General features: G+C 51.3%; 1 protein-coding gene across 1 annotated transcript; it reads left to right on the top strand.

Moving 5' to 3' along the window:
- The first annotated feature begins 11,958 nt into the window (after window positions 1-11,958).
- Window positions 11,959-21,213, top strand: Krt8 (keratin 8). The gene is made up of 9 exons (XM_004649876.3): window positions 11,959-12,392; window positions 15,900-16,108; window positions 17,207-17,267; window positions 17,714-17,809; window positions 18,317-18,481; window positions 18,669-18,794; window positions 19,322-19,542; window positions 19,662-19,720; window positions 20,788-21,213. The coding sequence occupies exons 1-9, from the start codon at window positions 12,054-12,056 to the stop codon at window positions 20,976-20,978; spliced, it is 1,467 nt and encodes a 488-aa protein (XP_004649933.1). The 5' UTR covers window positions 11,959-12,053; the 3' UTR covers window positions 20,979-21,213.
- Window positions 21,214-21,442: the final 229 nt, after the last annotated feature.

Here is a 21,442-nt window from a genome sequence, read left to right as displayed (position 1 = left end):
GGCTCCTTTGGCTTCGAAGGCAAACACCTTAACCACTAAGCCATCTCTTTAGACCACTTAAAAATTTTTTTTTAAATATTTTATTTATTTATCAGAGAAAGAAAGAGAAAATGTGTGCACCAGGACCTCTAACCACAGCAAACAAACTCCAGATGCATACGCCATCATGTGCATCTGGCTTACATGGGTTCTGGGGACTCGAATGTGGGTCTTTAGGCTTCTCAGGCAATTGCCTTAACCTCTAAGCCATCTCGCCAGCCCACTTTTTTTTTTTTTTTTTTTTTTTTTTGAGGTAAGGTCTCACTCTAGTTCAGGCTGACCTGGAATTCACTATGCAGCCCCAGACTGGCCTCTAACTTACAGTGATCCTTATACCTCAGCCTCCTGAGTGCTGGGATTAAGGGCTTGTACCACCATACTTGGCTCCCTTCCTTCCTTCCTTCCTTCCTTCCTTCCTTCCTTCCTTCCTTCCTTCCTTCCTTCCTTTCTTTCTTTCTTTTTTTGAAACAGGGTCCTATATAGGCCAAGATGGCATTGAACATACAATGTAGCCAAGGCTGACCTTGAACTCCTGATCCCCCTGCCTCCATTTTCCAAATAGTGGAAACTTTGCTGCTTCTTCTTCTTCTTCTGTTTTTTTTTTTCAAGGCAGGGTCTCACTCGGGCCCAGGGGTTTTTCACGGTGGCCTCAAACTCACAGCCTCTGCCTCCCAAGTGCTGGGATTAAAGGTGTGCGCCACCACGCCCGGCTAACTTTGCTTCTTTTAACGAATACAGTTGGACAGGATCTATCAAATGGCAAATGTCATCACTGAAGAGAGCATGCGTAGCCTTTGGAATTACCCATCTTTGTGTCTAAGTTCTGACTGTTACTCCTGACGGAAGGACTTTGAACTTTAGTGCCCTTATTTGCGAAATGGGAATGTTTCCTTCCTCAACCCTATTTCAGTATTATCAGTAATATATGTAAGGAACGTTACACTTTGATACTTAGGAGGAACCCTGTGAATGAGAGCCATTATCCCCACCCTCACCACCACCTCCGGCGCTGGCAGCAGCAGGAGCCCTGGCTTGAGAGTTGGGTGGGAGAATGGGCCCAGCAGGCTGGACCCCCTTTTGCATGACATGTTCCCTAGGAACTGAATTTGCAAGCATCTGTTTTGCATTTGGCATTTTTTTTCCCCTGTTATCACTTTATGGTGATCTAGCGGACTCCTTATAGACCCAGGAGCCACCTCCTTTTAGCCATTCCCTCAACCCTTTTGAACCAGGGCTCTTCCGATCCAGCCGCCTACCGTCGGCCTCGCAGCTCAGCAGAGGACACGAGACAATGCGTCCGGCAAGTGGCCCGCTTCGTGCAGGGGTGGTGTCACTCAGGTTACCACGGATTGAAACCTGCTATTGTTAGTCACGGTTATTATGTGCATTTATGGCTGATTAAAGGAATCTCAGAGGGATTAAGTAACTTGCTCAGCTTCACATTGGAGGTGGCGTCAGGATTCTTCAGATGATACCCATCGTCCTTGGGGTTTTGGTCTCACAGGGCTGCAGAGCAATAGAATGCGCGAGAACAGGCAGGGGGTAGTCCCCTCTAGGAGGACTCAGAGTCCTCTCCTGGATCTTTCCCTTCACAGCTGTGTGAGCCTGGACACTTTTCCATCTCTGCTTTCCTAGCAGAGTCTTTGTGATGGGCTCAAATGAAATGGAACGTGCAATGAGCATAGTAGGCTCTCAGGACCCATCTCCTTGACCTCTTCCACGTGGGCTTCCCATTGATCCAGACCTTGCATTCATTCCTAGTGTTCCAACTTTTGGGAAGTCCTTGCTTGCAGCCAGCAGGGGTCTCTTTCTGTGGGGATCTTTCCCACTCCTTGAACACTGAATCCATAACATGGCATAACTGAAAAGAATGGACTCAGGGCTGGGGAGATAGCTTAGTGGTTAAGCGCTTGCCTGTGAAGCCTTAAGGACCCCGGTTCGAGGCTTGATTCCCCAGGAAGGACCCACGTTAGCCAGATGCACAAAGATGCGCATATATCTGGAGTTCGTTTGCAGTGGTTGGAGGCCCTGGCACACCCGTTCTCTCTATCTGCCTCTTTCTCTCTCTGTCTGTTGCTCTCAAAAAAAAAAAAAAAAAAAAAAGAATGGACTCAGGCTTTTGGAGTTATCACTGGCTCAAGTCATATCCCTTAGGCAATGTAGATGAATGTCCCTTCTTCCTCCGGGTGGTCCTTAGCTTCCATAAATGTTAGCAACTCTTCTCTAGGGTTTGAGTCCACACTCCTGCACCTGTGTACAGCTCTCTACTGCCCAGGACCATGGTGGGTTTGTGGCTATGGTGGCATGTGTGAGATGGACTAGGTGAAGGAGGGCTGGTGTGTGTTCAGCAAGGGGCTGACTCAAGAAAAAAGCTTTTCGTTGGCATGGTGGCACACACCTTTGGTTCCAGCGCTTGGGAGGCAGAGGTAGGAGGATCGCTGTGAGTTCAAAGCCACCGTGAGATTATGCAGCTTGGGTCAGCCTGAGCTCGAGTGAGACCCAACCTCAAAAAATCCAAAGAAGAGCTGGATGTGGTGGCGCACACTTTTATTCCCAGCATTCTGGAGGCAGAGGTATGAGAATTGCCATGAGTTCAAGGCCACCCTGAGACTACATAGTGAATTCCAGGTCAGTCTGGACTAGAGTAAGACCCTACCTTGAAAGCCCTTGCCAAAAAAAAGTAGGTATGGAGGCAGTAAGCTAAAACTAGTCAAGACCCCTGATGCTACATGAAACTTTCCACTAACATGGGCAGAATTCTCCCAAGTCTGCCAGAATCTTGATGGATTAGAGATCATTGAGATGATAACAGACCTGTTCCTGGGCCACTGTCTTGACAGACAAACACTCAGGCTCAGAGACAGCAACAGATAGGAACCTGCCCCATGCCCAGGGAACGAGGATGGGATCCCCCAGGATGACCACCGCCATAGTGAGGGAAATTCATGGCAATTTCATGGTGAACAGAGGCACTTGCCCCCGCAAATGTATTCCCACCTTGCTTTACGTGGGTGGCTGGGGAAGTGAACTCAGGCTGGCAGGCTTTGCAAGCAAGAACCTTTCACCACTGAGAAATCTCCCCAAAGCTGTTTTTTATTAAATTTGTTTTTCTCTTTGTGGAGCTGGGATTGAACCCAGAGCTTCACAACACTAGGCAACTACTGCACCACTTAGCTGCACCCACAGCCCTTACACCTTACTTTTCTAAGCTGGGTGTGTGATGGTTTATGTCTATAATTAATCTCAGTACTTAGGAGGCCGAACAAAGAGGGATTGAGGCCGTCCTGGACTACACAGTGAGTTCCAGGCCATCCAGTCTGTTTCAACAAACAAATAAACATGCAAACCCTTACTTTAAAAAAAAAAACAACCTTTATTTTTATTTATTTATTTGTTTGAGAGAGAAAGATGCAGAGAGATAGAGGGAGGGAGAGAGAAATAATGGGCACACCAGGGAATCTGGCAGCTGCAAAGGAACTCCAGATGCATGTGCCACCTTGTGTAGCTGGCTTACGTGGGTCCTGGGGAATTGAACTTGGGTCCTTTGGCTTTGCAGGCAAGCGACTTAACCACTAAGCCATCTCTCCAGTCCCACAAACCCTTACTTTTCTAAGATCACCTTGCTCAGAGGCTTTCTCCTTCCCTCTAAGTCCTACAACATGGATCTTATCCTTTTATTTATCTGAAATCAATATTTTGCCAGTAAGGCTCCGCCAGGTAACATTTATGTTTATATAAATGCTCACTATCTTCATGCCCCTGTAGCTCTCTGGGCTTCCACATTTTTATGTACATGTGGGCTAGTGCCTATAGTGAACACCTGTTGTTTTTGCCTACCCAGCATGCACTTCCCTATTTGGTGAATCACCTCATTTTATCCCCACCTTCTATATAGTTTGGGTGGGGACAGCTACTTGCCCCCTCCCAGGGGCTCAGCACAGAATGTATCTTGTCAAAAATGTTCATTTTATTATTCTCCTGAAGCAAGATTGGTTCAGAGATAAGCAAGTGACTTGCCAGCCCAAGGACAGTTGGCCTTGGAACTTCAACTGGAAGCATCTAGAAGGAGGCACTCCCTTGGTGGCCATCCTTGTCACTGTGTGGAGATACCCAGCTGGGAAGGAATCCAACAGGGAAGACAACAGCTATAAAGCCCCTCCTCTGGCTAGGACACAAGCCAAACGCACCCCAGAGTTTCCCAAGTGTGAGAACAAATAAATGACCTTGCATGCTGAAGCCCGAGTAATCGGGAATCAGCCTTGCAGGCAAGAGCCCACAGCCACAGCGTGTATGTGTATGTTGGGCACGCGTATTCCACGTGTCTGTGCGTGTATGCTTGAGGCTGTGAGGCTGTGTGGAGGCTGGCCTCCTTGGAGTAGGGGTGTGGGTTGCATGTGAGAGAGGGGACCCAACGGGCAGTGTGTGTGTGCCTACGTGTGCACGTGAGGGGCACAGAGGGGACGTGAGTTGTAGGCCAGGGTTGTGCGGCGTGGGAGTGGACAGGCGAGGAGCTGCTCACCTTGGAAGAGAACCTGTGTGTCGGTCTCCCTTTGCATTCACGTGAATATGTACCTCCCAAAACACCTGCTCTGCTCGGGGCCTCCTGCCGATCCGAGGCAGCCCCACCCTCCTGGAATTCCTCATTGCTTTCAGATGACCAAAACCAAATTCTTTATCCCTTCCAATGCTACACAGACTCATAAAACTTTTGTTGATGGTGATGGTGAAGCAGGAAGTCTCAGAGGCATTTTAGACTCACCCCTGCTGTATCCGAAGAGGAAACTGACAGGTGGGATTTGGGGCACAGCCAGATTAGAGGCATTGCTTTCTTATACTCTAGCAGGTGGGGACAGGTAGGGCAGGGCCGGCCTTGGAGCACCTCCCTTTTGAGGAGACTCCCTCCAGCCCCACCTCCCCTGGGCTGTGGTAGCTTTTATGGAGGGTGATTAACTTCAATCGACGGGCTGAGGCTCCTCTGATACCTGGGTATTTACAGCCTCCGGCTCTGATGTGGGCCTTGATCCTGTTCTCCAAGGCCACCGGAGCTGTGGCTGTTTGCTTGAGATCCTTCTGTAGTCCTCCCTTTATTCCTCATTACATACAACCAGAATGTTCTCCCCAGGTCAGAGCCTTCAGACCAGGGTGCCTGGTCATGTGGCTGTGTAGATTGGGATCTGCTCACACACACATTGGCCATTGGCCCTCTGTGAATCCACAGCTCCTGTCCTGACACACCCCCTCTGGCCTCAAGACCCTTCCATTCCCTCCCCCATCCACAAATGGTCATTTCTGTTAGGTTTTTTTTTTTTTTTTTTTTTTTTTTTGAGGTAGGGTCTCACTTTCTAGCCCAGACTGACCTGGAATTCACTATGTACTCACAGTGATCCTCCTACCTCTGCCTCCTGAGTGCTGGGATTAAAGGCGTATGTCACCATACCTGGCTTCACAAATGGTCATTTCATGTAGAACGTGGCTGTGGGGGAGACTGATGAAGGCTCACCCATGGTGGGCTGAGACATGGAGGTTAGAACTTTCCAGAGGCCACACCTGCCCTATCCGTCCTTAGTGTTCTCTCTGCGGCTTTCTCCTCCATGCCAGCTTTGGGAAGGTCACTCACTGATCTTGTGGACCAGGAAAGCAAGAGACGGTCCCTTTCCTCACCGAGGACTAGGGCATTTGCTCAGAACTCACTTTCTCTCCCCTTCTCTCTCTGTCGGTCTTCCTCACTTTATAGTCTAGGATGACCTTGAACTTCTTACCCTCTTGCATCCACCTTTTCCCATGTGATGCTAGGGAGGGGACCCAGGTCTTTGCATGCTAACTGAGCTACAGCCAGCTCTTCTTTCTTGAGCTGCCCAGAAGAGTCTAGGGCAAGAGGCGATTGCATCTCATGTGTCAGTTTCCTCTGTCCAGCCTGGGGTACCATTTATGGGATGTAGACATTCAAAGGTTCTTAACAGGCCCTATAAATAAGGGGATAGGGACTTTTAGGGGTTTTCCTGGAGGATGCTTCTTAGGCCATAATTCTTCCTTAAGAGGGGAGTCCTAGGATCATGCCAGGGGCAGTGGAGTGGGCTGGGAAATAGAGTCGTCATAGACCAGGCTGGCTTCAAGCAATACTGGAGTAAGGAAACTTGCTTGGCTACCTCCCCCACTCAGGAGTCCTCTTGGGGGGACCTTTGAGCCCAATGCCAGGACTCTGTTCTTCTCACCAAATGTATCTGTCTTTAGTGCCCTTCTGGCTTTATGCAAGCCCAGGGGACAAAGAGTTGGAAAGCAAGCCCCCAGCCTTAACACTTCTGGATACCGGAGCTTGCTGTCTGTCTTGGCAGTTAGTCCATTCCTGTCCTGGCGGGTTTTATCATCAGAGCCATGGGTCATCGTGAAGAAAAAACTCAATCCTGCAAAACTAGTGGTCCCCACTGTCGCCTTAGCCACTTGGGAAGCTGAGGCAGGAGGATGCTAAGCTCAGGGCCAGCCTGAGCAACTATGTGAGACCCTGTCTCAATATACAAAAAGTAAGAAGAGGGTCAGGGATGTAATTTAGTGGTAGAGGACTAGCCCAGAGCACCCAAGTCCCTTGGTTCAATCATCAGTACTGAGGGGGAAAAAAACATTCTCCATTTGCTAAGCATGGACTATGGAACAGTTTTGGCCTTAAGGCGCACGACACAAACCCAGCAATCAGCTTTATTACTCATACTGTGGCTTAGTAAGGGCGTGCACACCACCTGTGGTTTCCTATTAAAGTAATTGTTCTGCAACTTCAATGTACACCCAGCTATTTTCATGTCAACAGTAATATTTAAAATTGCTCCATTGTCTTAAGTGATTTTGGTGCTTTTGAGACATTGCCTGACCCAGGGGCAGGGATTCTCTTCACCTTCCCTCCTGCCTCCTGGCCCCAGGGCTGGCCTACAAAGTCCTTACTTTTTTTTTTTTTTTAATTATTTATTTATTTATTTGAGAGCGACAGACACAGAGAGAAAGACAGATAGAGGGAGAGAGAGAGAATGGGCGCGCCAGGGCTTCCAGCCTCTGCAAACGAACTCCAGACGCGTGCGCCCCCTTGTGCATCTGGCTAACGTGGGACCTGGGGAACCGAGCTTCGAACCGGGGTCCTTAGACTTCACAGGCAAGCGCTTAACCGCTAAGCCATCTCTCCAGCCCAAGGTCCTTACTTCTTATATGAAGCCTCTCTCTTTCTCTCTCTTTCTCTCACTCTCTCTCTCACACACACAGATTCATTGAGCTGTAACTCAACATTCCATACAATTCACCATTTAAAGTGAATAATACAATGATTTTTAGTATGTCACAGTCTTGGGGAAGTTTATTACCTTCAAACTTAGAAGCCCTGAGCTCTTCAGCATTTGTCTCCATCCCTCTCCGGTCTGACCAACCACGACTCTACATTATGCCATATTTTGTGTCCATTTTGGACATTTCATATAAACAGACTCACACAATACAAATAACACCGCCTTCTGTGACTGGCTCCCTCCATGTGGCATCAGGTCTGCAAGGCTCCTCTGGATCGGCTACATCAGTACTATTCTCCTGGGTTTAACATTTCATCGTGTGGCACACCATGTTAGGATTGCCCATTACTTGGCGTGTGGACAATTGGTTTCTCCTACTGTGGCTGTTCTGGGCAATGCTGCAGTGATGTACGGTCAGTGACTCAGTTCTGATTATTGATCACGGACCATCCTTAGGGTAGTGAGTGGGTAAGAGCTGTGTGCCCACTGCCCTGGTCCTCGCCTGGACTCAGCTGCACAGGGCCTCAAGGCTTCCCTCAGTCACCTTGTGATATCCAGAAGAGAGGAGGTGAGTCTTAAAATACTTTTTTAAAATTTCTTTGTTTTTGTTTTTTCAAGGTAGGGTCTCATTCTGGCCCAGGCTGACCTGGACTTCACTATGTTGCCTCAGGGTGGCCTTGAACTCACAGTGATCCTCCTACCTCTGCCACCTGGGATTAAAGGTGTGTGCCACGATACCCAGCTATTTATTTCTTTATTTGGGGGGGGGGAGAAAGGGGGAGAAGCAGATATATAGAGAGAATGGGTGCACCAGAGCCTCTAGCCACTGCAAATGAATTCTAGGTGCATGTGACACCTTGTGCATCTGGCTTACATGGGTACTGGGGAATAGAACCTGGGTCCTTAGGCTTCACAGGCAAGTGCTTTAACCTCTGAGCCATCTCTTCAGCCCTCCTTTTTTTTTCTTTTCTTTTCTTTCTTTCTTTCTTTTTTTTTTTGAGACAGGGTGTCATGTAACCCATGCTGTCTTCAAACTTGCTATGTAGCTGTGAGTGACCTTGAAGTCCTGATGCCCCTGCCTCTGCTGGGATTACAGGCTTTCACCAGAGGGACTTAAATCTTTTTACAGGGTGCAAATGTGTTCTCCTTCCCTGTTGGCTCTCCAGGAAAGGCAGTTTAGGGCAGAGCTGTCTGGGTAGGGCACAGTTACCTCACCACAAACACACATGTCCCTTTTGTTGGCAGGCTGTTGTGCTGACCACATTGCCAGAGACAGCCTTACATGGAGCTGTACTCAAGGCCGCCCTAGGCCAGTTCTCTCCTCCCTCACCACTTGCTGTGGTTTCCAGGGCCTTCCCCTTCTGCATCCACGCTGGAAGTTGGAGCAGGGGCCAGCAGACAGGGCAGCTCTGGCCTTTCCTGCATTGAGGCCAGGAGAGGGGACACACGGGGTTGGCTGGGATGTCTGGGCAACAGGGAACTGGCAAATAAGATGCAAATGCTTTTGGCCCTGGGGTGAGGGTGCATCTCCTGCTCCAGCCTGCACAGCATAGGGGGCTTGCTGCTCCTCTTGGCCCTACCTGAAGTAAGAGATACTCCTAGGGCTGAAGAGATAGCTTAGCTGTTAAGGTGTTTGCCTGCAAAGCTGTAGGACCCAGGTTTGATGACTCCCCCTCCCGCCCCCCCGCAAGACCCATGTAAGCCAGATGCACAGAGGACGTGTGATTCTGGAGTTCATTTGCAGTGGCTAGAGGCCCTGGCACACCCATTCTTTCATTCTCTATCACTCAACCAAATAAATAAATAAAAAAAATATATAAAAAGTTGGATTTGTGTAGCGTTTCCACTTTAAAAAAAAAGATACTCCTAGACCTAGGAACTCGTAGCTGGGGTGGGGGAGGAGGTGAGATTCAGGAAGGATTCTGGAGAGCTGGTTTGCTTTCCTCATGCTGCCTAAAACAAGACTCTGGGGACAGTCACTTCTTTGAGTGCCCTTCCAGGTCGTGGGAGGAGGAGAAAGAAAGGGAGAGTTGGTTGTCCCTCCTCAGGGCTGCCATACCTGTCTGACCAGCCCCTCCTTCTCTCCTTCCTCCTCAATAGTTGGTTTGGCACAGGGCCCACGTCCCTCCCTTTGGTTTGCTGCAAAAAGTCTCCCAGTTCTGCTGGGTGAGGGTGTGTATTGGATGGGGGGGCGCACTCTCAAATCAGCCTTCCTCCCAGGATGAAATATAGTTTTGGGGGCCTTGAGAGGGCCTGGTATAAATAGGCCCTATGTGGATTCTCTCTTCCTAGCATGCCAGGTGCCCAGGACCTATGGAGGGAGAAGGGTAGAGGAAAGGAAGCGATGTGCCAATGTATCTCCCCTCCAGGATCTCTGGATTTGCCTTTCTGAAAGGTCTCAAATTGTGTTGTGTGTGTGTGTGCGTGTGTGCATGTGCGTGCTTGTGTATAGGGAGTTTGTGTCTCTACCAGCGGGTTTCTGGGTCTCTCTGTCCTGTGTGCCTATCCCTCTGGAGTCTTGTATGTGTCCTGGAGCCCAGGAAGGGAGAAGCCATATATATGTGTCCTCCTAGGTGGTTGCCCCCTCCTGGGTTTGCCACCTGCTTGTCCCTTTCTCTGGGTGCTGGGGGGTTGGGAGGACTGGGTGTCAGTCGTCTGATTTCCCTAGGAGAGATCCACCCAGTCCCCATACCACACCCTGCAGTACCTTCCAGAGAACCCAACCCCAGCCATCAGGGAGTTTACTTGCAGGCAGAATCTTTGCCTGGGGGACTCAAACCTCCTGCCTGCCACCCACAACCTGCCCCGCCCGCGCCTGGAGGGCCCTGCTCCGCCCCGTCTCCAGCCTTTCACAGGTGCACGCTGTGCCCCGACTTGCTTTCCTGACTCAAGCTGATAATGGGCTCGAGGAGACAGGTGCAGGGGTTCTTCCTCTCTCTTGGGGGCCAGGGAAGAGAAGGAGGGTCCAGGTGGCTACTGAATGACTCATCAGCAGAGCCACCCCACTCCACCTCACCTCCCATGACTCATCCACTGGAAACCATGGGAACGATCCTCCAAAGAAACGATAACAATGATGCCCCCCCCCCCCGCCCCTGCCCTTGCAATGCCTCAGTTCTCTCTCTCTCTCTTTTTTTTTTTTTTGGTTTTTCGAGGTAGGGTCTCTGGCTCAGGCTGACCTGGAATTCACTATGTAGTCTCAGGGTGGCCTCGAACTCTCGGCGATCCTCCTACCTCTGCCTCCCTAGTGCTGGGATTAAGTTCTCTCTTTTTGATCTTCATTCTCAGTGCCCTTCAAGGAGGCCTATAGTGTTCTGTCTGGCCTGTGGAATCCTGAGATCCTGAGAAGACGCAACATTGAGCTATGTCCAGAAACAGGAAAGTGTTGTGTTGGCTGGCTCTATCTTGTACCTACAAGCCAGAGAGGAGACAGAGTGGTTGGGTGTTCATTTATCCCACTAGTATTTGCCCCACCCATGACCCCCCCCTTTTTTTTCCTTCTGAGGTAGGGTCTCACTCTAGCCCAGGTTGTTCTGGTGCCCACTCTGTAGCCCCCCAGGCTGGGTTCAAGCTCACAGGGATTCTCTTACCTCAGCGTCCTCTTGCCCAAGCAGGGTGTGGTGCAGTGGGACTCAAGGCACACTTCCACACTGTACCACACTCTGCTTCCCCTGGTCCCTTTGGGCACTGCACTGGAAGGGGTAGGGCAGTAACCTGGACAGAGGAGGCAAATGTAAGGGCCCTGCCAGCCAGGGTGGCGGTGGAGAATGGGCGTGCCAGGGCTGCAAAGGATCTTCAGATGCATGCGTTCCCTTGTGCATCTGGCTCATGTGGGTCCTGGGAAATCGAACCTGGGTCCTTTGGCTTTGCAGGCAAGTGCCTTAACCGCTAAGACCTCCCTCCAGCCCAGCCGGGGCACTTCTAAAGGAAGGTGTCTTTGGGATATCAGCAGAGACACAGATGCCTGGGGTGGCCAAGGCCTGCGATCCCAGCATCTCCTGGAGGGTGGAGGCAGGTGGATCAGGAGTTTGAGGCCGACCTAGTCTACACAAGTCTTAACCCATTTCAGAAAACTTGAAAAAGTCGGATGTGGTGGTGCACGCCTTTAATCCCAGCACTCGGGAGGCAGACGTAGGTAGATCGCTGTGAGTTCGAGGCCACCCTGAGACTATATAACAAATTCCAGGTCAGCCTGGGCTAGAGTGAAACCCTACCTCAAAAAAACAAAACAAAGCAAAACACCAGCAACCAAAAACAACTTGAAAAAAGAAGAGGAGAAAGAGGAGGAAGAGACCCAGACGCTAGGGGACCCCTTCCTCCCAGACTTTCCTAGTCCAGTCTGTTTCTTACAGAAGGTTGGGAGACAAGACCCAGGAGCTGGGCGACCCCAGACATGTCTCTTTGCTTCCTAATCTTCTTGGCAGGGCCGAGACTCCTTCCTTCCCACTTCACACCAGCTGAAGGGCTCTCTCCAGATTTCTGGGTGGTGTTAGCATAGGATCCTGGTTGGGAGTTGCTCTCTGCTGCCCTCACCCGCCCGAGTCCAGACTGGAGGTGGCAGGTGTCCCGACTTCGTCCTGCCCCCCATCAGCGCTTAGCCACTCAGGTGAGAGGGAAAAACCTCCCCTGGGGCTGGGCTCTCTTCTATAAGAGGCCTCGTGCTGGGCGCTGTCCCACTGCGTAGGAGCAGCTGCTCTGCTTGTCCTCGAACCTCCGTCTTCAGATCTACAGCCTCCACTCCCAGCCTCCACCATGTCCATCAGGGTGACCCAGAAGTCGTACAAGGTGTCCACCTCCGGCCCGCGGGCTTTCAGCAGCCGCTCGTACACGAGCGGCCCCGGTGCCCGCATCAGCAATTCCAGCTTTTCCCGGACGGGCAGCGGCATCTTCAGGGGGAGCCTGGGCACTGGCATGGGCCTGGGCGGTGGCTTTAGCGGGGCTGGTGTGGGGGGCATCACAGCGGTCACGGTGAATCAGAGTCTGCTGAGCCCCCTGAAGCTGGAGGTGGACCCCAACATCCAGGCTGTGCGCACTCAGGAGAAGGAGCAGATCAAGACCCTTAACAACAAGTTCGCCTCCTTCATTGACAAGGTGAGGGGCCCCGCTGGGCAGCTCAGGCCCCATCTCTTGATGCTGTAGGTGATGGGCTCTGCACGGGCCCTCCGTGAGCTCCAAGCCCCCACCCATCCTTCCAACTCCTTTCATTCACTTCAGTTTGGGCTGGGGAGGGGATGGAGATGGTCTGGATGGCTTGCGATTTAGATCCTGGGGCGTCTTCCCTCTTTGTCTCCCTAACTCACCTTTTTTTTTCTTCGAGGTAGGGTCTCACTCTAGCCCAGGCTGACCTGGAATTCACTATGGAGTCTCAGGGTGGCCTCGAACTCACGGCAACCCTCCCACCTCTGCCTCCCGGGTGCTGGGATTAAAGGCGTGAGCCACCACGCCTGGCTTCCGCACCTGTTTTTTGGGGAGCCTGGCGCCCCCCCTCTTGCTGCTCAAGCTGGTTAGGAAAGAAGTCCTCCAGGTTCACCCCCTCTTCCCTAGCTCTGCCTCAAGGCTTTCCCAGTGGTGCACCTCTTCTCCCCACCCGTTAAGGAATGGAGGTTTGGTAGGATTCTCGCAGGATGGAACGGGGCGGACGCAGGTGCCCGCCGCAGCGGGGGCTCCGGGCTGAGTCACGCCTTGGCCCCCGGCCGGCTGGGCGCAGCGTGGGCGGGGCGCGGGCGGCTCGCCCGGGGTTGGGGGGGTCGTCTGGAGCCCGGCCTCGGGACAGCCCTGGAAGGATTCAAAGTCTGCGGGCACTGCACCCCGCGCCCTGCTTTTACGTGCTGCTCAACCCAGAATTTTATGGCCCCAGATAACCGCGGGGGCCGACCCACGCCCTTCGGTGCCCGCTTGGCCCTTGTGCCCTCTCACCCTCCCCCCCCCATCCCACCCCCCGGGCTCCGCCCCAACCGCCCGGGCCAGGTTTGCAGCGCTGCGGCCGGATGGCCCTCGGGGCCCCAGGACGATTGGTGCTTTCCTGATGACTGGCTCCTGGGAGGCATTGTGGGAACGGGAGGAGGAGGGAAAACCTGGGGCCTCCGGGGCTTTGGGAGTCGAAGCCAGCCCCCGTCCCCAGCGCCTCTTCTTTATGGAGGGCGGGTTTGTGGGTCGTGCTCTCCAAGTGCCCTTGACTTCAGCAGGCCTGAGGTCCTGGTGGACAAGTTCTGGTTCACATGGCGCCACCGTTCACGTCTTGCCTGTCTCGATGCCCTCATCTGTAAAATGGGCGTGATCAGCCCTAGATCAGTTTCTGTGAGAAGACAGGAAGAGTTTAGCAGTGCCTGGCCCGTATTGTACATTCCATTAAGACCAAATGCTGTAAGTGCTAGGATTTCTTTCCTTAAAACAAGTTTTGGGACAAAAAGGAATTAGAACAGAACAAAGATTGGTAGGAAAATATTTATACTGTACCTTTTCTTTGAAAATTTTTTTTTTTTTTTTTTTCGAGGTAAGATCTTACTCTAGCCCAAGTTGACCTGGAATTCACTATGTAGTCTCAGGGTGGCTTCCAATTCACAGTGATCCTACCTACCTCTGCCTCCCCAGTACTGGGATTAAAAGCGTGTGCCACCAAACCTTTTTTTTTTTTGGTTTCATTTTCCCCCTTTCCCTCCCAAACTTAGCCTCCTTTCTGCTTTAACATTTTTTAGAACTTATTTATGAGAAGGTAGGGGGAGTGGATGAACTGAATCCCCTTGCCACTGCAAATGAACTCTAGACCTGTGTGCCACTTTGTGCATCTGGCTTTACTTAGGTACTGAATAATCGAACCCAGATGATTAGGCTTTACCAGCAAGTACCTTTAGCCATTGAGCCATCTCCCCAACCCTCATTTCTGCTTTTACTACATGTGTGCTTTTTATTTTTTTCCCTCTCATGGTCTTTCCTATCTGGACTCACAGGTAGCCTCAGATTCCCATCCTAACATATGTATAATCATTAAAAGTTAGGGCCTGGGCTGGAGAGATGGCTTAGTGGTTAAACGCTTGCCTGTGAAGCCTAAGGACCCCGGTTCGAGGCTCGGTTCCCCAGGTCCCACGTTAGCCAGATGCACAAGGGGGTGCACGCGTCTGGAGTTCGTTTGCAGAGGCTGGAAGCCCTGGCGCGCCCATTCTCTCTCTCCCCCTCTATCTGTCTTTCTCTCTGTGTGTCTGTCGCTCTCAAATAAATAAATAAAAAATTAAAAAAAAAAAGTTAGGGCCTGCAAACAAGAAAGCACATGCAGTTTTTGTCTTTCTGGGCTTGGGTTACCTTATTTAGTGTAATTCTCTCCAGTGCTATCTGCTTTCCTGTAACTATATTGTAACTTTAGGATATTGATCTCTCCCAAGTCTCCCCAGTTTAAGAACACAACTTGGGATTGATTTAAAAAATGAGTTCTCTGTCTTTGAGCAATCTATTACTCTTATAAAAATTACCCTTGTAATTTATGCCTTAGTTTCATTCTAAGATGTGGATTCCATGAGCCTGTGTGTGTGTGGCCGGAGGGGTGGGTTGTTGATGCTGGGTTAAGGGCGTGGGGAGACCCTCCTGAACCCGAGACTCGAAAAGAGAGTTGGAGCCATGTAAGGAAGGAGCCTTCTCCTAGCTAGCTTCTCCTACTACAAGTAGGTTCTATAAGCCAGGTGTGCTGACACACACTTTTTTTTTTTTGAGGTAGGGTCTCACTCTAGCCCAGGGTGACCTGGAATTCACTATGTCGTCTCAGAGTAGCCTCGAACTCTCCGTGATCCTCATATCTCTGCCTCTCCAGTGCTGGGATTAAAGGCGTGTGCCACCACACCCAGCTGTGCCATACAATTTTAATACCAGCACTCAGGAGGCAGAGGTAGGAAAATCATTGAGTTTGAGGCCAGCCTGGGATTACTGAAGGAGTTCTAGGTCAACCTGGGCTAGAGTGAGACACTACCTTGAAAAAAAAAAATACACAAAAAAATGGGTTCTTCCTACCTGTGCCCCTGGAGGCTGTTGCTGGGTTGGGGAGACCCACGCTCTCAGAGTGGAACGGCAGGCCAAGTCACACAGCTCAGGTTAGTAGCAGTGTTGACATAAAACCCCAGTCTTCTGATGAATGTTCTCTGGGCCTCAGGAGGAAAGTTTTCCTGGAATTTGCACGAGGTCTTTCTTCAAAGTCAGTCCAAATGATGATGATGATATTTGATATGAATAATCTATTTCATTCTTCAAGCTTATATGAAATGTAGATCCATGCATCTTTATAGAAAGCTAGGCTTTTTTTTTTTTTTTAAATTGATCTGTGATGTCCAATCTATGTAAATAAAACCTGTTCTACAGGTGCAGTTTTCGCCTACCTCACCCGGGGTAACATGACCTTCCCACTCCATGGGCTGGAGGGTTAGGGTTCCTGATGCCACTTCCTTGTCCCACTGTGTCATCATCTGCAGGGCATTGGTGATCCAGAACTGCCTAACAGCTCCTGTGTGCAGGGCCCTCTTACAGATTCTGGAGTGTACTGGGAGAAAGGGTGGTGCTTGCTTCTCTCCAGATGCTAACCCTGGCCACATGTGACCATTTCGCTGTCTCCTTCTGTAGGTGCGTTTTCTAGAGCAGCAGAACAAGATGCTGGAGACCAAGTGGAGTCTGCTGCAGCAGCAAAAGACAGCACGGAGCAACATGGATAACATGTTCGAGACCTACATTAATAACCTGCGGAGGCAGCTGGAATCCCTAGGCCAGGATAAGCTGAAGCTGGAGGCAGAGCTTGGCAACATGCAGGGATTGGTGGAGGACTTCAAGAATAAGTGAGCCCCTGCCATCATGCCCCATCTGAAGTCATCTTGTCCTGATCCACTTTTTAGGACCAGAGCTCCAAGGCCCCATAGCCCTCTGCTTATGAATTTGGTCCTGTGTTACTAGGGAGGGCCTTCCTTGGGAATGCCTCTATTTAGCTCATTGTCCTGGAATGATTGTTAATCAAACCCACCTACTTTCAGTTTCAGGCCTGCACAGAATTGGCCTACTTTGGTGGGGCACACCTGTGAGCCCAGTACTCAGCAGTCAGAGACAGGATTGCCACAAGTTAGAGGCCAGCATGGTCTATATAGTGAGTTTCCAGCCATGGCTACATACCTGGACCCACTCTTTAAAACTAAAAAGAAAACAAGCAAACATTAGGGTCTGGGGATGCAGCTTAGTTGGTACAGTATTTCCCTAGCAAGAATGAAATCCTGGCATCAAGCTCCTGCCCCACAGGAGCCAGGTGTGGTGGTATGCACTTGTAACTCCATACTTGGGAGGTAGAGGCAGGTGGCTCAGGAGGGAGTTCATTCTCTGCTACACAGTGAGTTTGAAGCCACTCTGTGCACTACGGAGCGAGACTCTGTCTTTAAAAAAGAAAGAAGCCTAAATGAGAGACAGAGGCACCCGTGGGACCCTGCTTGTACGCTGACAATCCTGACAAACATCAGGGAGCTCTCTGAGGACTTATGTCGGGTCCTGTGCTAACCTTCTCAAATATGCCCAATCTGATTTGTGGATTTGGAGGGACATTTCCAGCTCTGGGCCTCCCCACAGGCTGAGAATCAGGTGGGGTGGGGATAGGAAAGAGGATGATGAGAAGGACAGAAGGACAAATCTCTCATATCCTGCATCTCTAAGCTGAGTTTCCCAGAAGTATCTTCACAGCCCAGCCAGAAGACCCAAGGCATGGCACGGGGTGTGTGTGTGTGTGTGTGTGTGTGTGTGTGTGTGTGTGTGTGTGTACTCAGTTGCAGAGTACGTGCTTAGAATGCACAGGGCCCTGGGTTCAACCCCTGGAAACAGCAGCAGCAGCAGCAGCACTATCATTAAAGACCCACTTTGGCTTTTTCACCTCCTGATTCTAAATCTTTCCTCACTAGATACGAGGATGAGATCAACAAGCGTACAGAGATGGAGAATGAATTTGTCCTCATCAAGAAGGTGAGGGTCTTCCCACTCCTGGGAAGCTTGGGCTTAGGGACTTGGACTAAGAGTTTTCTAGATGTTTCTAAGTCCTGTATAGAATTAGGACAGCCTCAGTATTTCTAAGTGATGGGACACACTTCATTTCTTTTAATATTTGGTGACTTCAAAAGATGCGGAACGGAAAGGTAGACAAGAGCAGAGGAGTCACTGGGTGTGATCGGGTAGCACTGTGGATGTCGGCGTCAGATCCTGGTCAAAAAGCGGAGCAGGGTGGAGGCTTAGCCGTAGCTTCTGGGGGTGGTGGCTGCAGAAAGCAGGGGTGAAGCTGTGTGGTTGGAAGGCTGGAGGATTGGCCACAAGGGGCAGGCAAAGTGACTCTTTAGAAGGTCCCAAGTCCAGCCCTTGAGTGGATGTTGGAGATCCCTTCAACATAAAGCTCAGGCCCCTCTTCTTACCCTCAGGATGTGGATGAGGCTTACATGAACAAGGTGGAGTTGGAGTCTCGCCTGGAAGTGTTGACAGATGAGATCAACTTCCTCCGGCAGCTCCATGAAGAGGTATGTGTTCAGGGGCCAGGGGTGGAGAAGCCCCAACCTGACAGCGCCCCTCTCTGATAGATAGCCTGTGACTTCTAGCCCAGTATTAAATAACTATAACCACCAGTATTAGCCCAGTTAATGTTCTAGGGTTCTGCCTTCCTACCTGAAACAGGGAAATGGGCTCTGAGATACAGAGATTGGCAGTCAAGCTTAACTTGGGCCCACGGTATGCGCAAAGCCCTTGTTCCTCATCTTTAGACTGTCTTTGCTCTTAGGGACATAGTGGTTATTCCAGTCCTCAGCAGCTGTGCGAGTACCTTGGTTATTCACCCCAAATCAAGTTTCCTTGGATCCTGCCCTCCGCAGCCCAGGGCTTGGACCGTCTCCCTTCTGCCGCAGCTTTGCCCTTTCCCAAGCCCAGCCCCCACCAGCTCTCCTCTGGTCACTTTACCCCTAAGGAAGGCTCTTCCACAAAGGCCGCTGCGTACGGAGACAGAGCCTCATTACCTGTCCCTTGCTCCCCAGGAGATCCGTGAGCTGCAGTCCCAGATCTCAGACACATCCGTGGTGTTGTCCATGGACAACAGCCGCTCCCTGGACATGGACGGCATCATTGCCGAGGTCCGCGCCCAGTATGAGGACATCGCCAACCGCAGCCGGGCCGAGGCCGAGAGCATGTACCAGATCAAGGTGAAGAGCACCAGACCCCATCTTCCCCACGCGCAAAGGAGGGAGCAGACTCCCAAGCTCTGCTCTCTGCCTGCTGGGGAGCTGAGCCTGCACAGAGGGGGTGCCAGAAGCTCCGAAAAAGGGCTTGCCCTCAGTGGTGGGCACCTGGAAGGCCCGTCTGAACCCTCACCTTTCCTGCCCCCCCCAGTACGAGGAGCTGCAGACGCTGGCTGGGAAGCATGAAGATGATTTGCGCAGCACGAAGAAGGAGATCTCCGACATGAACCGCAGCATCAGCCGCCTGCAGGCGGAGATCGAGGCCCTCAAAGGCCAGGTATCTTCGAACTGTGGATGGGACTGGTAGGGAGGAGGTCCTGAAAGAAGAAGGGAGCAGTCGGGGACCAGAATCCAGTCTTGGGAGACCCAGCTTCTAGCCAACTTCCTCAGATGCTCTGGGGAAACCGAGCGATGCTGAGCATCTGTAGCCAGCCCAGGCCAGAATGAGACTGGGTAGCGGGCTGGGGGTTCAGGTAACCCCTAACCGTACTCTATTGAATCCATCATATGTGTCGGGGCAAGGTTGAGTTTTACTGCTTGGTGAAAAGTCTTGGATGCAGAGATGTGGTCCAGTTAAGGTGGAGGACTTTGCAGGGGGGGAAGTGTGTGGGGGGAATTGCCTAGAAGCTTCTATTTCCTCTGTTGTTTGTTCAGACTCACTGGTGGCATTTTCTTTGAGCTTGGTGGAGTTGGTCTAGGTCAGGCAGGGAGGATCGTACAAGTGGCCCAAGGTGGTGGTCTGTGTGGGTGCTAGGGAGGAGGTGTACCCGAGACCCCCCAGCTGACCGGTTCCCTTCCTCACAGAGGGCGACCCTGGAGGCTGCCATCGCTGATGCTGAACATCGTGGGGAGATGGCCATTAAGGACGCCAATGCCAAGCTGGCCGAGCTGGAGGCCGCCTTGCAACGGGCCAAGCAGGACATGGCGCGGCAGCTGCGTGAGTACCAGGAGCTCATGAACGTCAAGCTGGCCCTGGACATTGAGATCGCTACGTACAGGAAGCTCCTGGAAGGCGAGGAGAGCCGGTGAGTGTGGGAGGTGTCCCATCCTGGAACCCATCCCTGGGACCTGGAGTGGGATGGACTTGGGTGCCTTCTGGAAAAGGGCCCGTGTCGGTTCTGACACTCCACGTGCCTGGATATAGGTTGGAGTCCGGGATGCAGAACATGAGTATCCACACGAAGACCACCAGTGGCTATGCAGGTGTGTATTCCCTGGAGACAGAGGTTGGGGGGCCTGGGAGGCGTGAGCTCTGGGGGAGGCTGTGGTCAGTTGCATTTGACAGAGACAAAGCAAAAGTCAGAACTCTTGATCTTAGAAGAGCCCCAGGATGACGAATAACATGCCCAGGACCCTCAAAACATAGTTACCAATAGAAAGTTCCAGATAAATGGTTCCTGAATGATTTGCATGCTATTATATGCTTTTATTTTCCCCCCTTTTAAAAATTAATGAATTTATTTATTTGCAAGCAGAGAGAGAGAAAGAGTAGAGAGGAGACAGACAGAGAGACAACGGGCATGCCAGGGCCTCCAGCCACTGCAAACAAACTCCAGGTGCATGTGCCACCTTGTGCATCTGGCTTACGTGGGTCCTGGGGAATTGAACCTGGGTCCTTTGGCTTTGCAGACAAATGCTTTAACCAATAAGTCATCTCTCCAGCTCTGCTTTTATTTTTATTTTGCTTTGGTTTTACAACATAGGGTCTCACTCTAGCCCAGGCTAACCTGGAAGTCACTGCCTAGTCTCAGGGTGGCCTTGAACTCACTGTGATCCTCCTACTTCTGCCTTCCAAGTGCTGGGATTAAAGGCGTGTGCCACCACACCCAGCTTTATCTTTCTTTATTATTTTTTTTTATTATTTATTGATATATATAGGTTTTTTGAGGTAGGGTCTCACTCTAGCCCAGGCTGACCTCTAATTCACTATGTAGTCTCAGGGTAGTCTTGAACTCATTGGCAATCCCCCTACCTCTGCCTCCCAAGTGCTGGGTATAAAGGCATGCGCCACCACGCCTGGCCTATAAGCTTTTATATGCCTGTACATTTTCCTTTGAGATTACTAAAGCAACGGTACAGTTGAGTTCTTGTCAGGGCCATGCAGCTGTTAGGAAAACTATGTCCGCCATGATTTCCCTGGCAGCTGAGTAGTGATCAATAACTGGTCAGGCCTGGGCCAGACTTTCCATTCAGAGCTATCTGGGAGTGAGCAAGGGAATGGGTCCCATGGCTGTGCTCACGTGTTTCGTTTTGTCTCTGTCCTGGCCCAGGAGGACTGAGCTCATCCTATGGGGGCCTCACTAGCCCTGGCTTTAGCTACGGAGTCAGTTCCTTCCCACCCAGCTTCAGCCCCGCGGGGAGCTCCAGCACCTTCAGCCGCACCAAGGCTGTGGTCGTGAAGAAGATCGAGACCCGCGACGGGAAGCTGGTGTCTGAGTCCTCTGACATCCTGCCCAAGTGAACCACCACTGCGGCCCCTGCCAGCCCGTGCCCTGCCCTTGTGGTTGCCCCCCTGAGCCCACGAGGAAGACAGCTGCCTGGGGGAACACAGGAAACAAGAGACCCACCCACCCGAGGCTCTGCCCTAGCCCTCAGCCTCAACCGGCCTGGGGTATCCCTCTGGCCCATGCCCTCCACTAAAACCTTATTCAAGTGTCTTTTCCAAAATAAAGCTTTGGCTGGCTCTGCCAACTGGCCCTTGCTGTGTGGGCATCCTATATTCATGTGGGTATGAGAGATGGGCAGAAGGCCTCTCCTGGGGTGAAACAGAGAGGTCCAGGAAGCAGGGTTCCAGGTTTCCAAAGACTCTCCCTGGTTGAAAGCTGGTTGCTGCTCAGGGCATGGTCGTGGGCAATGTCCTTCACCTGTGTGCGACACCTCACAGGTTACAGCACGCTCTCAGATGTCCAAGCCCCTGTGAGCTTT

The sequence above is a fragment of the Jaculus jaculus genome, chromosome 6 (assembly GCF_020740685.1).
Source record: "Jaculus jaculus isolate mJacJac1 chromosome 6, mJacJac1.mat.Y.cur, whole genome shotgun sequence".
Taxonomy (NCBI): domain Eukaryota; kingdom Metazoa; phylum Chordata; class Mammalia; order Rodentia; family Dipodidae; genus Jaculus; species Jaculus jaculus.
This window is presented reverse-complemented; position numbering and strand designations above follow the sequence as displayed.

Excerpts from the sequence above, each read along its gene's own strand:
- Krt8 (XM_004649876.3), top strand. The coding sequence starts at position 12,054 with ATGTCCATCAGGGTGACCCAGAAGTCGTACAAGGTGTCCACCTCCGGC. Across the intron at positions 17,268-17,713 it reads AATTTGTCCTCATCAAGAAG|GATGTGGATGAGGCTTACAT; the intron begins GTGAGGGTCTTC and ends TCTTACCCTCAG. Across the intron at positions 18,482-18,668 it reads AGAGCATGTACCAGATCAAG|TACGAGGAGCTGCAGACGCT; the intron begins GTGAAGAGCACC and ends TGCCCCCCCCAG.